At 41.2% G+C, this 17,845-nt stretch overlaps 1 protein-coding gene across 1 annotated transcript; it reads left to right on the forward strand.

The window, feature by feature from the left end:
* Positions 1–6,594: 6,594 nt before the first annotated feature.
* On the forward strand, positions 6,595–7,527 carry LOC113249246 (olfactory receptor-like protein OLF4). The gene has a single exon (XM_048227119.1). The coding sequence runs from the start codon at positions 6,595–6,597 to the stop codon at positions 7,525–7,527; it is 933 nt and encodes a 310-aa protein (XP_048083076.1).
* The last annotated feature ends 10,318 nt before the right edge of the window (positions 7,528–17,845 follow it).

Consider the following 17,845-nt stretch of genomic DNA (forward strand, 5'->3'; position numbering starts at 1 on the left):
TTTTTGATGTAGTGCTCCATGATTTTACTTTTTTAAAAAAAATATTTTCTTTTTTATTTAAATTCAATTAGCCAATGTATCAAATTAGTTTTTGATATAATGTTCAATGATTCATTAGTTGCTTATAACACTTAGTGCTCATTACATCATGTGCCCTCCTTGATGCCCATCACCAGGTTACCCCATTCCCCCACCCACTTCCCCTTCCACAACCCTCAGTTTGTTTCCTGGAGTCCAGAGTCTCATATAGTTTGTCTCCCTCTCTGATTTCTTCCCCCTCAGCTTTTCCTCCCTTCCCCTATTGTCCTCTGCACTATTCCTTATGTTCCACATATGAGTGAAACCATGTGATAATTGTCTTTCTTTGCTTGACTTATTTTACTCAGCATAATACCCTCTAGTTCTGTCCATGTCAATGTAAATGGTAGATATTCATCTTTTCTGATGGCTGAGTAATATTCCATTTTATATGTAAACCACATTTTCTTTATCCATTCATCCGTTGAAGAACATCTCAGCTCTTTCCACACTTTGGCTATTGTGGACATTGCTGATATGAACATAAGGGTCCAGGTCCCCCTTCTTTTCACTACATCTGTATCTTTGATGTAAATACCCAGTAGTGCAATTGCTGGATCATAGGGTAACTCTATTTTTAACATCTTGAGGAACCTCTGTACGGTTTTCCAGAGTGGCAGTACCAGCTTGCATTCCCAGCAACAGTGAATATGTGGGTATTTAATACAAGACAAATTTGCATTTCAATTCAGTTGGAAAAGACTGGAATGTTGATGGGACTTGGCACAAATAGCTTTCTATGTGGAAGTAAGTGCAGTGGTTCTGTATCTCACACATCTCACAAAAATCAGGAGTAATCCCTCAGTTTTGGAGTAACCATTCCATTTTGGATGAACATCTAGAAACCTACATATAAAGCCCACAGGTGTGCAAACCATCATAATTAAGGCAGAAATCTTAAAAGTAAGAAGATAGATATATTTAACTAATGAAAATTTAAAAGTAGTTGATAGTAAAAAAATATTTAGCTAAAAGTCATTAGAGAAACTGTGACTCATAAAAATTATTTGAAATGCTGATAATTATAGGTATATAGACAGATAATATGTGAACATATAATAATAATAGGCAAATAAACATGGTGATCAAATGTAGGAATCTTCGTTTGAGCCCACTAATAGTTTAAAAACTCAGCAAAAAATCTCTATCACACCCATCACTCAGAAAACATTCACAGGGCTGTCACATCGACTGGGGTTGGAACTTTTCAACAAATGGCAGAGGGGTACTTTCTAATTTTGTTGTCAGAATTGTGAAGTGTTAAAATGTCTTGGGGAGGCTCTGAAGACAATTACAAATATTAAAAATACAGATAATCTTTGGGGCACCCCGTTGGCTCAGTCAGTAAAGCATGGGACTCTTGAGCTTGGTGTCAAATTCAAGCCCCATGTTGGGTGTAGAGACTACTTTAAAAAAAATATTTAAAAAATACAGATATTCTTTAACTCCCAATTTCTCAGTCTCTGAACTACGAATGTTCTGGGCCAGAACCTTCTCTGTGCTGGGCTGTGTCCTGTGTATTGTAGGATGTTTGGAACATCCCCGGCCTCCACGCACCCCTCCCGGAGTGACAGCCCAAAATGTCTTCATTGCTCAATGTTCCCTGGAGACAATATCACCTCTGGTTGTGAAACATAGGTTTAACTATTTGAAGATTTTTGTAGCATTGATAAAATCATAATTTAATAAGAAAAAAAGAAAGATTATCAGAAGTGTAAATGGCACAGCAACACCCTGTAATGTCATGCAGGTGCTGAAATAATGAGTCAGCATTACACTGGTGGAGTCAAGGGACATGTAGAAGGTGTTCTTGAGTCAGAAGGACTGGGAGGGGGGAGAAAAGCTAGAATAAAAGATTGTGTCAGAACGTAAAGAGAACTTATGATATGCACAGGTGTCTTTTCGTACAGTCCATTGGAGGTGTGTGAATGTGTAAGTGTGTATAACACAGAATAGTTTTAAAAGTAATGGAGCCTTTTGAAGAAAGAACAGTGAAAATGCACTGAAGTTAAGCAGAGTGGCTCAAAATGACTATCTGAAAAGAACTTGAAAGAAGACCCAAAACCAAATTCTGAACAAAAAGATTTAAAAGAGTAATAAATTAATGAAATTGACATGGTCCAAATACAAATAAGATTGCCAAGGACTTAGGAATAAAAGAATTTGAAAAGTCTTTTAATGTGGAGAGAAGTAGTATCTAAAGTTTTAGTGTCGTGTCACATAAAGAGATATGGGACCAGTGTGTTTATGGAAGGTAAAGGTGATTCTTGGTGAAACATAAAGAACAATCCTTTCCAAGTGATGGCATTTTATTTTAGAAATAGATCCAATCATAAAAGTCCACAGGAACAATAAGGACTACAGAGATGTGAACACTAGTTGGAAATATGTATAATGGGCAATTTGTGAACAATAAGGATGAAGAAGGACATTCACTTTATGTTTCGGAAAGCAGGTATTCACAAGTAAAGGGTATTAAGATGACATTCAGTTCTAGAAAATCAATGGAGGAAATATATTATGACTATCTCACAGATTTTACCACAAAATTCATACACTCTCGCACATTCTCTCTACACATACATAAAAAAGCAAAATAGCAAGTAGCTAAATTCGTGAAATAAACAGCAATTCTTTGGAAGAACATAATAAAAAACAGGAATAAAACCCACTATGCAAACCACAAGGACTCCCACAGACAATTTTCAACAGAGAGTGTGTGGCTAGCTAACCCTGACCATGTTCAGGCTCACAGGTACTGAGGTAGTAGGAAAGGAAGCTCATTAGCACACCCTTTTCACATAACATATTTTAAAAATTTCATGTGAACACTCAAGGAGAGGAGGCACTGTGATACGTAGGTTTCATGTACTGCTCTTGCAGGGAAGTACCTGCGAGAATTCTTTTGTCTGGATTTTTTCCTCGGTATGGAAATATAGTCTAATATGTCCCATCTTAAAAGAGAAAAGGCTTGTCCTCACTTGACTGCATATCCCTGCAGAGCTAATACTTGACTTTTCTACTCTGGTTAAGTGAAAAAATCCTTGCTCTCATGTTCTTCTTTCATGCTTCCCATCCCCTGTCTAATCGGGTTTCTATTATTATCATTTAGTAGGTAAGTTTGAACCTTGCATTTCTGAGTTCAAAATTCACGTCTATTTTTACCATCATACATACATAAATGATTCAATCAATACATTTCGTAATCAAGCCAGCAAACAGCCACAGCAAACTCTCAGCTCTGGATTGGGCTGGACTGGCCCTCAGGTGACCTCAGGTAAATGCTCTTGACTTTCATTCTCTTGACCTTCTCCTGCAGTCCCTGCTGGGCAGTAAAACTCATCTAGATGGGGTCTCTGAGAGGAAGGTCTTTACATGGACATTAAAATACCTGTCTGGTTGGTACATGATGGAGGACGGAGCTCTGTCCCCAGACAAGAGAGCAGGAATGGGTCAGACTTCAGTGCGCCATCCAGACTGAGGACTGCACAAGAGATGACCAGGTCTTGTCCAGCCCGAGGTTGCCTGTGCTGTGGGACTGCAACAGAGGAGTATTTACAGCTGGTTCAGTCTGCTCATTAGGATAATTTAACTCTTGTTCCTCCCACCTGTAGGCACATGAGTTCCCTGTGGGACACTAGTGTGGACAGAAAGAAAATTTTTCCTGTTGAATTTCTTCCCAGAAGACCAGGTGACAAACCAGGTGAAGTCAGTTTTTCTTACTCTTTTTCTATGACTCCATCTGCCTTTCAGAGATCTCAACTCCCAGCCCTTTATCCCACTCCCGAGTGAACATTTTCTCTCTCTTTTTTTTTTGTTTTAATTTTTAAATTTAAATTCAATTAGCCAACACATAGCACATCATTTGTTTTTGATGTAATGTTCAATGAACATCTCCTTTTTAAGGCTGAGGAATCTGTCTTGACTAAATCCCTTGGGTTCTTCAGAGCATTGACTTGTGATGGAGACACAACCCCTGATATCTCTAAAAAGTTACTTTTCCCTTTCTCAAAAAAAAATGATGTTTATTCCTTTAATATAAAACCCTGGACTCTACACTCCTTAGCTTCATGACAATTTTGCCAAAACAATTAGGAATTTCAGACTTCTGTCACAAATTCAGGGCTATGACTTAAAATATCACTATAAAATACTTGTTCAGGGGCGCCCGGGTGGCACAGCAGTTAAGTGTCTGCCTCCGGCTCAGGGCGTGATCCTGGCATTATGGGATCGAGCCCCACATCAGGCTACTCCGCTATGAGCCTGCTTCTTCCTCTCCCACTCCGCCTGCTTGTGTTCCCTCTCTCACTGGCTGTCTCTATCTCTGTCAAATAAATAAATAAATAAATAAATAAATAAATAAATAAAAATAAATAAATAAATCTTTAAAAAATAAAAAATAAAATAAAATATTTGTTCAATGTAAGAGATATTTTATGCCCTATGGTCCAAGTTTAGCACCTTATAGGAGTTGCCTTATTTAATTTTTATAAAAGTTCATTCTGTGAGGAAGCACTAGAGTGAACTCCATTCCCTATGAAGAAATGGGGCTTGAAGAATTTAGTGAGCTTCTCAAAGTTATCACTGCAGAAAGGGATGGCTGCTAATTGTATTCTCTCAGGATGCTCCCAGTTTTCAACCTCTGTGCCAGTGGTCCCAACTAGAGGTGGTCCTTTCCCCTGGGCATATCTGGCACTATCTAAGAGATGTTGTTAAACACCTCCAATGAGCAGGACAGCTCCCAAAACAAGTAGAGACTCTGCCTCATAGGTCATATTGAGAGTGTGAGATGATGCACTCTAGGCCAGCACTTCTCCAACATCAAAGTGCATGTGGATCACCTAGGATTCTGGTTTAAATGCAGATTCTGCTTTAGCAGGTGCTGGTGGGCCCAGGAGTTCAGTGTTTCTAAGAAGATCCTGAGTGACGTTGATGCTGCAGGTTATGGTCTGTGCACCACTCTTTGAGTAGCAAGGCTGTCGTCCTGTGATAGAGTAAGGTGCAGGTGGTTGTAGGTGCTCTTCACAAAAAAAAATCGTGTTTGCATAAAATGTTGAATGACTAGTATATCCAGTCATTCTAGGGGCTGTGAGAAATTCTGTGTGTGTGTGTGTGTGTTTGTTTGTTTCACAAAGATAGAAGTGTTTTTTGAATGCTGATACTACACCCACCATCTTCAACGTTATGGAGACCAGAAGGCAATTAGGACTTGCTTTATAACTTAGCTCCTTTCATAGCCTAGAAGTCAGGTCTATCTGGCTATGTGAAAAAAGACGATCCAGTAGCCATGTATTGCTTCTAACCACAGGGCACCACAGGGCAGCTCAGAAAAAACCACCACCCTTAGACGTTCTTGGCTATTGAATTCAAAGTGCATAAACATGCATGGTATAGAAGGGGAATAAATAAATTCTCTCCTTGGGGAGAGAAAGTTCTCATTCTGAAGTTCCACTTCCGCCACTAATTAGCTTTGCCTTTGAATTAATAATTAATAATAATAATAATAATAATAAATAAAATGTCCTGAGCAAAAAAAAAGTATTTTATTTGTATTTATTTTTTTCTTTCAAGATTTTTTTAAATTTAATTTTAAGTAGTTAACATATAGTGTATTATTAGTTTCAGAGGTAGAATTTAGTGATTCATCAGTTTTGTACAGCACATAGGGCTTATTACATCAAGTGCCCTCCTTAATGCCCATCACTCAGTTACCCCATCCCCCCACCCACCTCTCCTCCAGCAACCCTCAGTTTGTTTCCTAGAGTTAAGAGTCTTTTGTGGTTTTTCTCCTCTCTGTTTTTATCTATTTTATTTTTCCTTCCCTTCCCCTGTGTTCATCTGTTTTGTTTCTAAAATTCCACATACAAGCGAAATATGGTATTTTTTTTCTATGACTGACTTATTTCACTTAGTATAATACCCTCTAGTTCCATCCACGTTGTTGCAGATGGCAAGATTTCATTCGTTAATGTCTGAGTAATATTCCATTGTGATGTATACCACATCTTCTTTATCCATTCATCAGTTGATGGATGTTTGGGCTCTTCCCATATTTTAGCTATTGAGGATAATGCTGTAATAAACATTGGAGTGTGTTTATTTATTTTATATAAGGACCCTTGAGTGGCCTGAAATGATATACTTTTGGAAAAGACTTTTTTTTATTTTAAAGAGAGAGAGTTTGTGGGAGCCAGGGGGAGTAAGCAGGCTCCACGTCCAGTATGATGTCTGATGCAGGGGCTCAATCTCAGGACACTGAGATCATGACCCGAGCCCAAATCAAGAGGCAGATGTTTAACTGTCTAGGCCACCAAGGTACCCGGCAAAAGAATAAGAGCCTCCTGAAGTCATCCACATTCCAATCCCTAGAAATTTTGACTATGTTTTATATATATATTAAAATAAATTTCTGGATTGCAAAATATAAAATGTACCATTTCAAATATGTAAGTAATGCACAATTGTATAAAAATCGGTCATGCTATTTCCTTCTTTCCTGGAAGTCACCTCCACTACATGGAACCAGAAAATGATACACAAATTTCAGAATTTCTTCTTCTAGGACTTTCAGAGGAACCAGAACTGCAGCCCCTCATATTCGGGCTTTTCCTCTCCATGTACCTGATCACTGTGTGTGGAAACCTGCTCATCATCCTGGCCGTCAGCTCAGACTCCCACCTCCACACCCCCATGTACTTCTTCCTGGCCAACCTGTCCTTTGTAGACATCTGTTTCACCTCCACCACCGTCCCCAAGATGCTGCTGAACCTCCAGACTCAGAGCAAAGTCATAACCTATGCAGGCTGCATCACCCAGATGTACTTTTTCACACTTTTTGCTGTGTTGGACGTCTTTCTCCTGAGTGTGATGGCTTATGACCGGTTTGTGGCCATTGGTCACCCCCTGCACTACACGGTCATCATGAACCCCCAGCTCTGTGCACTGCTGGTTCTGGTGTCCTGGATCATGTGTATCCTGAATTCCTTGTTACAATGTTTAATGATGTTGCGGCTGTCCTTCTGTTCACACTTCCAAATCTCCCACTTTTTTTGTGAACTCAATGAGATGGTTCAACTCGCCTGTTCTGACACCTTTCTTAATAACTTGGTGATGTATTTTGCAGCTGTCCTGCTGGGTGGTGGTGCTTTTGTTGGGATCCTTTACTCTTACTCTAAGATAGTTTCCTCCATACTTAGAATATCATCAGCTCAGGGCAAGTATAAAGCATTTTCCACCTGTGCATCTCACCTCTCCATTGTCTGTTTATTTTATTGCACGATGCTCGGTGTGTACCTTAGCTCTGCTGCTCCCCAGAGCTCCCACGCAAGTGCAGTGGCCTCGGTGATGTACACGGTGGTCACCCCCATGCTGAACCCCTTCATCTACAGCCTGAGGAACAGAGACATAAAGAGGGCTCTAAAAAGAATCATTGGGGTTCCAGTGATGTGAGGGCCCATCATCTTGGGGCTGAGGAAGTGCAGGGCTCCCAGCCTCAGAGCCAGCAACTGCTATTTGTTGATCAGATTGTGGAAGTAGAATCTGCTCCTTCTATTTATTTCCTAGAATTTCCATTTATTTGAATTCAACTTCTCCATGCATTTAAGTATTTACTTTCTAAGCTTCTGCCTTGTCTGATACATAGTTTTCCCCTTTCTCCATTTTCATATGTCCTCAATGTTTCCCCAAGCTTGAATCACAGATGCCTAGAAATTTCTGTATCTTACATGGGGCAGGTTAGATTCCTTAAAAATAATCTCATTTCAAAGAACTTAAATCATGCCAAGTAAATTTTCCCCAGCTTTCCTAAAATAATAATCATGGGTTGTATATTCTTGTGGAAAGAGAACTATATTTGGTCAACAAGCCCTTTATATAATTTTATTGTAGGTGAAAATATAAAACTCCAGTTTTCACCTTGAGTCTGTCAATCTTGTTACATCACCACCTTCACTCCTCTTCCTGATAATGTGGATTCTTACCTTGTTCCCTTTACATCTCAGGCTCCTGATGGGGATGCTTAGGCTAGGAAAGCCCGGGCAGCCCCTGCACCCCTGTGCTTGTGGACATTCCCACAGATGCTTCCCCAACCAGAGCCTCTGCTGTGGCTGCACCAGCCCTTGGGTTCTTACTGTGACTGCAAGACAGGCTTCAGCAACACCCATCAGAGACTCTGACAAAACCAGGTTTATTCCTCACAAGTTCTGGAGGGCACAGGGGATCCCAAACACCATTCTGGAAGGTCTCAGAGGGGGAGAGAGGCATTGAGAGGGAGAGAGACTGAGCACCGCTGAGGGATCTGTCTTCATTGGGGTCCATGGGTGGGTGGTTAGGGACTTGTGCTCATTTTTTTACTGGTGAATTTAAAACACGGGTGGAGTTGGAGGGTGGGAAAAATTGGTGAAGGAGAGTGGAAATGGAGATATGCGATGAATAAATCATGGGAATGGGAAGGCACAGCATATGGAATACAGTCAATGACATTGTAACAGTGATGTAACGGGACAGAGGGCAGCTACACTTGAGGTGAACACAGCAAAACAGAGAGACAATGAATCACTCTGTTGTATGTCTGAATTTGATGTAACATTGTGTGTCTATATACTCAAATAAAAAATTAAAGAGAATATAATAAAATATTTTCCTACAGTGCTTAAAAATAACAACAAAACCAGGGGCGCCTGGGTGGCACAGCGGTTGAGCGTCTGCCTTCAGCTCAGGGCGTGATCCCGGCGATCTGGGATCGAGCCCCACATCAGGCTCTTCTGCTATGAGCCTGCTTCTTCCTCTCCCACTCCCCCTGCTGTGTTCCCTCTCTCGCTGGCTGTCTCTATCTCTGTCGAATAAATAAATAAAATCTTAAAAAAAAAATAACAACAAAACCATACAAAGAGCACCCTACTAGAATTTGGCACAGAAAGGGGAAAGTAGGGTCACTCATGGTGGTTATCTAGGTCACCAGGGCTTTCTAAATCGGTACATGGTGGGTGGCCTGCGTGCTAATATAGTAATTGTGTCATACACACAACTGGCAATATGTTTATCTGAATGTCTGTCTTTGAAATGGAGGCTTCAGAAATCAAAAGCTTAATGTCAGGCACTTACTCTACAAACATGCTCCTGTGTTTCCTAACTGGTCTCCTGGTCTTACGCTGTGGTTCAGCTCAGTGTCCAGGAAGCCCATCGTAGCCACTGCAGACACTGTCAGCATGTGTATGTCTCCCAGTGGAGTCTGCATGGAAAGACAAATTTGAATAAATAGATCGATCTAATACATTCTTAGCATCAGAGACGACCATAAATACGAGGAAGCAAAATTTCATTGTACTCATCTTCTTACTGTGCAAAATATTTCTTATTCACACAGTGAATGTATTTGTGGAAATATTGACCATCGGTGTCCACAACTGAGGGGGTTTATTCCTTGAGGTGAAGGGTCAGTTAGTGTCATATATATTTATCACTGAATTGTCTTCTGTTTCTACTTGAAAAGTTCCAATGCTACCTGATAATACGACTCTCTCTATTGTCACACTAGTAAGCCCCTTTCCTAATATTTGCCACAAATGCTAAGGGATGATGAATGAACAATATCAGCATCATCCATTTCCTGCCTCCTTCCTGCTCAGAAATCTCTTCCACCTGCGTGATCAGAGGGTGCTTCACGGGAGAGCTGGATGTCCTGCTGGTCGTGTGGTTCAGGGTCACCAGTTCTTGTGCATAGATGTGCAGGTCCTTCAAACCCTCCCAGTGACCCGGAAGGAGCCTGTTCTGATCGCTTCGTGTCTGTTCACTTGGATTGTTGTGTCAGTCAGCTCTTGCTGTGTAACAGGCTGTCCTTGTGAAATGGGATCTCATGACAACTTTACAATCAACTGGAATTATATGCTGGGGAGCATTTCTGATCTCTGCTGGGTCCTCATGGGTCTGGAGTCAGGTGTGAATCTCTACATATTTTTTCTAAGGCTGAACCATGGTGTCGTGTGTGGCTGTAATGCTCTCCTGTCCCAGCCACTTTATGGGCTCTTATTATTACATTTCCGTTTGTTAGTTAATCTTCTATTTATACATAAAAATTAGTTTATCATGTGAATTACTTAAATTTAATTTGTTGTTCAACATCCATATTAACACCTGCTTTCTTCCCCATTAGAAGTGCTATCTCCCACCCCTCTTAAGTGAGAGTCAGCTGCCTGTGTTCTAGATCCTACCTGTAGCCATGCACCATTAGATCAGTTCCACTGAATCAATCATTGGAGTAAAATTACCCACAATAACCTGCATATGTAAAGCGTACACTTTAGTGAACTAAAGGAGCTCCACAAAAATGAAGAGCATATAGTGCAAGTTTCTATTTGTGTATAATTGAAGAATGCCACATAAGTTTTAACTGCTTTGTTAGGTAATATTTTTAAGTAGGCTCCATACCCACCATAGAGCCCAATGTGGGGCTTGAACTCACAACGCTGACATCACTGTCTGAGCTGAGATCAAGAATTGGACACTTAACTGACTGAGCCATCCAGGTGCCCTGCTACTTTATTAGGTAATTTCTAAAACTTCAAGCATCTGAGCCTTGGTCTCCTGATTTCTCAAGTCACTGTTGTATATTGAACATTACTCCATGTGGATATCGTGAGGATGAATGACATGTATGGAATTTCCTTTTTGTCTCAAAGAAACATTTCAGGGTGAAATGTGTATGTGTGTGTTTGTATACATTTTCTTTCCCATAAGCTCACTCACACAGATACACACACATTTATGATTTCATCACTTACATTGAAAGGAAACTACAGGAACTGGAAAGGGTACCATGAAGAGAATGGACATTTGAATCAACATGACGTAAAAGGATGCAGAAATATAGACACAGAGATGTAAGTTTCAATGAGTGACCTTAATTTTGATCACGAGCTCCTTTCCTATGTCACTGTCTCAAAGGTCCCATAGTCAGATGCCACGAGGAACTCACTGCACCAGCTGATGGGACAGAATATCTCCAAATCAAATTAAAATTTCCTTTCTACCTACTGTGAGTTTCAACTTAAAATGCCCATTCCCCAGGGAAGCTGATGAATGAATTGAGAAGATTACACTCAGTTTTCTCACGTAATGTTATTGACTTTGTCCATATGAGATTCCTCCGGCTGCTGTAAAGTATCCCCACACTGGTTTCCTAAAACAAACACACATGTGCTCTTACAGTTCTGGAGTCAGAAGCTCGGAAGGAGTCCCAATCGGGCTAATAGCAACATGTCTGCAGGGCTGAGTTCCTTCTAGGGGCTCGGGAGAGAATCTGTTTGCTTTCCAATTCCAGTCTTTATTGCTGGCCCCTGATTCCTGGGCTCCTGGCTCTTCCTCCACCTTCAGAGCCTACAAGGCAGCATTTTGAATGTCTCTCCAACACCAACTCCTTTGTCTCCCTCATCAACATTTGGAGAACCTTCGTGATTACCTTCCTCCCACCCAGACAATCAAAGCTTATCTTTTTATCTTGATGGCAGCTAATTAGCAGCCCTGTTCAATCTGCTGCCTTAATTTCCTTGTGCTCTACAAAATAACATTTTCGTAAGTACTCATTAGGATGTGCACATATTTGGGAGACCCTTCTTCTCTCTTCTAAAAATCTTTTTTAAAAAAATTTTATTTAAATTCAATTAACATATCATGTATTATTAGTTTCAGAGGAAGAGGTCAGTGTTTCATCAGTCTTATAATAACACCCAGTGCTCATTACATCACATGCCCTCCTTAATGCCCATCACACAGTTACCCCATTCTCCTCACCCCTCTCCCCTCTAGCAACCCTCAGTTTGTTTCCTATGATTAAGAATCTCTTATGGTTTGTCTCCCTCTCTGATTTCATCTTCTTTTATTTTCTCCTCTCTTCCCCTATGATCCTCTCTTTTGTTTCTTAAATTCCACATATGAGTGAGTTCATATGATAGTTGTCTTTCTCTGATTAACTTATTTTGTTTAGCATAACACATCTTCTTTATCCATTTACCTGTCAATGGACATCTGGGCCCTTTGCATAGTTTGGTTATTGTGGACGCTGCTGCTATAAACATTGGGGTGCAGGTGCCCTTTGGATCACTATGTTTGTATCCTTTGGGGTAAATACCCAGTAGTGCAATTGCTGGGTCATAGGGTAGCTCTATTTTTAACTCTTTGAGGAACCTCTGTATTGTTTTCCAGAGTGGCTGGACCAGCCTGCATTCTCACCAACAGTGGAAGAGGGTTCCCCTTCTCCACAACCTTGCCAACATCTGTTGCTTCCTGACTTGTTAACTTTAGTCATTGTGACCTGTGTGAGATGGTTTTGATTTGTATTTCCCTGATGTGGAGTATGTTTTCATGTGTCTGGTGGCCATTTGTATGTCTTCTTCGGAGAAATGTCTGTTCATGTCTTCTGCCCAGATCTTGATTGGATTATTTGTTTTTTGGGTGTTGAGTTTGAGAAGTTCTTTTTCAAAAGTCTTTTTCAGAAGTATATTGCTTTCAGGTGTACACATCATGATTTGAAGAGTTTATACATTACGCTCTGCTCACCCTAAGTGTAGCTACCATCTGTCCCCATACAACACTATTACAATGTATTGACTGTAGTCCTTATGCTGTGACTTTTATTCCTGTGACCTATTCATTCCATAACTGAAAGCCTCTGTCTCCCATTGCTGTACTCCAGAAATTAATGTAACCTGTGTGTCAACTCTACTAGAAACTACATAATATATATAGAGAGAGATTGAACAAAAAATATAAATATATAAAATATATATATAACAAAAAAAACGTGTTTTATGTCACTCTAGGGCCTGTATATAAAAGAAACATAGAATTTGCACAGCTTCTAGAATGAGTGAATACCCTTTTCCTTCAAAATTACATGCAATGGCAATTTTTGGTGCAGAAGACCTAAAACTACCTACGCTAACTAACGCAGGATCACAGCCTTGCTAAGCAAAGAGTGGTCCACAGACCAGGACCCGAACATCAACAGCAACTGCAAGCTTGCCATAAAGGCAGAATCTCTGGGCCACTCAGAACTGCAATCAGATTCTGCATTTGTAGCGGGATCTGTGTGGATTCATGGACACCTTGTAGACAATTTGAAGTTGGAGAAAAGCTGTTCTAGAAAAGGTTTTCTCACTTCTTCCCTTTGACACTTGGGAGAGCGTAATTCTATTTTTGGAGGCTCCTTTCTTGTGGATGTAGGTGTTCAGAGCATCAGACGTTACCAGACATCCTCAGGGGAAAATTCATTTCTGGTTGAGAACCACTGTCCTGGAGCTTGAGAACTAGAAGCATCCTGAGAGAATCACACTCAAGACCCACCACGTACTTGAACATGAACTTGGGGCAGATCACTAGACGCCACCAAGCGCCATTCCTACGCGGAGAATGGAGCTGGGAAATGTACTTCCACAGGGATAACACGTTTGCAAAAATATAACCAATCTGCAAAAGGTGTTCAGTACAGGTGATGCTCGCACAAAGACCTAGTTATTTCATTTATAGCCAACAAACGTTTTATAATGAAGGACTAAATGACAGCTCTATACTTGCGATAAGGTAAGAAATTCTAATTGTAATGGCAAAAGAACCCTCTTTTTTTTTTTATTTCTTAAGTAGGCTTCACTCCCAGCTCAGAGCCCATCACAGGCTTGAACTCACAACTCTGATATTAAGGGTTGGATGTTTAACACACTGAGCCACCCACTTGCCACTTGTAAGGGCAAAACTGTCTTGATGTCGATGTGTGTCGTGCCCAACATTTATTTTCAAGAATCTGAAACCAATTACCAGCAAAAAGATGAACAAAAGTCCAAATGGCTGCACCAATGCTTCAGCAAAGCTCAATTTTAAAGTAGCCCTTTTCTCCACTTCCTTCTCAGCCTTTTGTCCTAAGAACCCGGGACTACCCCAAAGACAGGACAAAGGAGCTGGTAGCAAGTACCCAGTTCCTGTCAAAACCAGTTAGATCCTGTATTTCCCTGTCAAACCCCAGCCCCTTCCTCCTGACTGGGCTTGCAGGTTTTGAAGGGTCTAGCCTGGGGCAGCCCCCTTTGCCTGGCAAAGCAGTAAAGCTAGTGTTTTTTATCCCAAAGTCTGCTTTCCCATTACACTTTGACTCTGACACTTGGGGGTCAGTATTCAATAACAAACCAGCTTCTCAAACTTATTAAAATAATAATAATAATATTAATAATAATAATAACAATAATAATAATAAAACCTGTCAGAGACAGCAGGGCTGGATCCCCACCACATGTCAATGCTTTGAAGATAAAGAGACTTAACCCAGGCAGGTTACTCTGGTTTAGACTTGGAGAAAATTATAACCTGGAGCAGAGATAAGATGCTAGGAGAGTTACGTACAAGGAAGGCAGCAAGTTCAGAGAAAGGGAGTAAAGAAAACAACCAGAATTTAAATAAAAGCTTAGAAAAAAAACCCTAGATTCACTACTTCTCTTTTTTTTAGATTTTTATTTATTTATTTGAGAGAGAGAGTGGGAGTGCACAAACAGGGGGCGCAGAAGAGGGAGAGGGAGAAGCAGGCTCCCCATGGAGCAAGGAGCCTGACATGGGGCTGGACCCCAGAACCCCAGGACCACGACCCAAGCCAAAGGCAGACACTCAATAGACTGAACCACCCAGGGGCCCCATCGATTCACTTCTTCCAAACGGGTCCCTTGGGAACAAAGATTCATTAGAGAAATTTCTTTGTGTGCAAAACAGGTTTCCACTTGGGAACCAGGCTGGAATCACGAGAAGGAAATTGGTCTAATGACCAGACACAGGGCGATGTAAATACCTCCTCGTCCCGAGTCCATCAGCCTGTGCAACCTTGAATGGGAAGGGCCATGCTTCTTGTCTGTTTGTCCCGAGTCCTAATTCTGGCTGGAGTCCAGTGCTTCACTCCATCCTGCTGTCTCGGCTGAGGTCAGAGCTTTAGTCTCTGTCATCTGCTATCCAGAGAGGAATTCAGACTCCCACAAGGACACCTTCCTGTCACACACCCAGCCAGGTGAGTCCAACACCCCAGTGGACCATGGATGACAGGGTCAGAGAGAATGGAAGCCAAGAACATTGACCCATCACCACCTGAGGCCCAATTCCACCTAGCTCAGAGTGAGGGATCACTGTGTTTGTTTGCTTGATGAAGTAATTAATGTAATTATTCAGTACTGATACCAATTTCACAGAGTGAACTGCTACTCACCTTTTGAAGGTCTTTCATAATCTTTATGATTAAACTGCTATTATAGAGATGCTAGAAAATGTATGTTGAGATTCTTACACTGAATGTGTGGTTCTAATCGGGTGTGAGGTCGTCCCCCGCGGGGTCAGTGATCACTGGAACCAGCTTCGCCTGTCACACTGAGAGGGGTGCCTGGAGAGCCCCTGGGGTAAAGAGCATCAGTACTTGGAACACAGCTGCCTTCAGTTCTGCTTTCTCCCTTCTAACACCTACTTCCTGCAGCAAATTCAGAGGCACCCTTTGGGTGTTAGTTTAAAAGTTCTAGCCACAACAATGTAACAGCTCTGTCAGTTTGCACCCGAAAGCTGCTGGGTGATAGAATGTTTGTAGTTTTCTTAAACTATCCCTCAGTTTCAGTAAACTTCAGATATTTGATGACCATTCTGATCGCCTTTTCTATTCTATACCCATAGGTTATTCTCTTCTTATTTTTAAAACATGATCAGCATTTCCAATGATGTCCTCCGATCATTGCTTCTCAAATGATGTTTGGAACATACGTTGACCATAAAAGCTGTAAGTTTGATTTAAATATATCTACCTTCTTCTTTTTTTTATAATACAGTTCTCAGTAAGTGGGTAATACCATTTATCTTAATTCACAGGAGGCAGAAAAAAAATCCACAATGAATCGTTATTGTGGAAAGCTTCCAAAAAAGTGGAACGAAGAGTTTAATAAAACCCTATGCACCCATCATTCTTCTGCAAACAATTACCACCATATCCCAACGTTTATCCACCCACTTCTCCCCACTTCCACCGCAGGATTGTTTGGAAGCAAATTCAATGTATCTTAGCATTTCTTCCATAAACACTTCTGTTCCTATCTCCAAAAGGAAATCCATCATCTCGAAGAATAAAATGTGAAACGAATGGAAAAATATATATATCTCTATATATCTATATATGTATCTATGTATATCTACTGTCTTTCTTCAGAGTTTCTTGGCTTATTTAAGTAGTGCTGTCCACCTGTAAGTTTTATATGCAGTTTTCTTCCTTTCTTTCTTTCTTTCTTTCTTTCTTTCTTTCTTTCTTTCTTTCTTTCTTCTTTTTTAGATTTTAAGTATTTATTAGAGAGAGAGAGCATGAGCAGGGGGAAGGGCAGGCAGAGGGAGAGGGAGAAGCAGACTCCCCCATGAGCAGGGAGCCAGATGCTGGGCTGGATCCCAGGACCCTGAGATCATGAACTGAGTGAAAGGCAGACCCTTAACTGACTGCGCCCCCCAGACGCCCTATATGCAGTTTTCTCGCTGTCCTAATACATGGTGTAGTTACACGGACACTGAGGTCATAATCCCTCTGGTTTTTGGTAGGATCTGAGGGAGGGGATTGATTCCATGTTCTTCCAGACAGATATCCCTTTATGCCTGCATTTATTTAGCAATTCAAACTTTCCCACCAAAATGAAATACAACCTTGCCATGTGGTAAGACTGACACCCAATTCCTGACTCATTTAACAAATAAAAAGTGAGCATCTAGGAACATTATATATGATATTCTTCTGTTTGTGTTCACCCACCTTTTGTCATATTGTGTACGCTTCCTTTGTGAAGTGTTAGTTTTCTCTTTGCTCATTTTTTCCCCCTTGGGTCTCTCATATGTAAGATTTTGATTTTATAAATATATCTCTTCTTTTGTCTTTTGGGTGAGTTTAATGTGTTCTCACGTTAGTTTTGCTGGGTGTCAGGGCATGTAAGCAGGGGTGCAATGCTTCCCGAAACAAGGGAGATGAGTCTTCCTCACAGTCTCTCAGGGATACCTGGCTTATTCCTCTCCCTCATTCATATTGTTCCCCCTTCTCCCTCACTCTTTGTCTTTCCACTTCTTAAACAGATTCTTTTTTTTAATGTTTGTGAAATACACAGCAGAAAATACCCATCCCAACATGGAGTTCCAAATCTATTTGTCCATGGGCAGAGTAAGAATTGGCGCTTCTGTGAACCATTTCTGCATTTTGTAGAGGAAGGACCACTGACCTGGCCTTCTTGGGTTGAATCCATTCCTGGCGTCACCAGGATGGTGGGGCAGAGAAAGACAGGGGAATAACACAACCCAGGAGGCCATGGGGTCCTGTGTGTGTGTGACTGTAGAGTGTGAGCTGTCCCCACAAGAGGGAGCCAGGACTCATAAGTCCCAAGGTGACACAACACAGGGGCCAGAACTCGATCAAGAGAGGCCACAAGAAGGGCATCTTGTTCACCTCCTGGGATATCTTTGCAACACAATGAATGCAGTGGGAGACACAGTGTGGACAAGGGAGTCCCTGTGCCTCAAGGGTTCAGAGGTAGCAGAGAGGCCACGTCCCTCCTCAGCATGTCTGACAGCATCTCTCCTCAGTCTCCCTCTGGCTCATTCCCCTGAAGCACTGGCTTTGCTTCTTTGACTTGAACATTGGAAACAAGTACCTGCCTCGGAGCCTTTGCAATGGCCATTCCCTCTGTGAGGCACACACTTCCACACAACAATGAAAATAGAATGTTCTATTTGATATCTGCTT

The sequence above is a fragment of the Ursus arctos genome, unplaced genomic scaffold, assembly GCF_023065955.2.
Source record: "Ursus arctos isolate Adak ecotype North America unplaced genomic scaffold, UrsArc2.0 scaffold_14, whole genome shotgun sequence".
NCBI lineage: Eukaryota > Metazoa > Chordata > Mammalia > Carnivora > Ursidae > Ursus > Ursus arctos.

What these genes read in the sequence shown, in the direction of transcription:
- LOC113249246 (XM_048227119.1), top strand. Translation starts at nt 6,595, where the DNA reads ATGGAACCAGAAAATGATACACAAATTTCAGAATTTCTTCTTCTAGGA.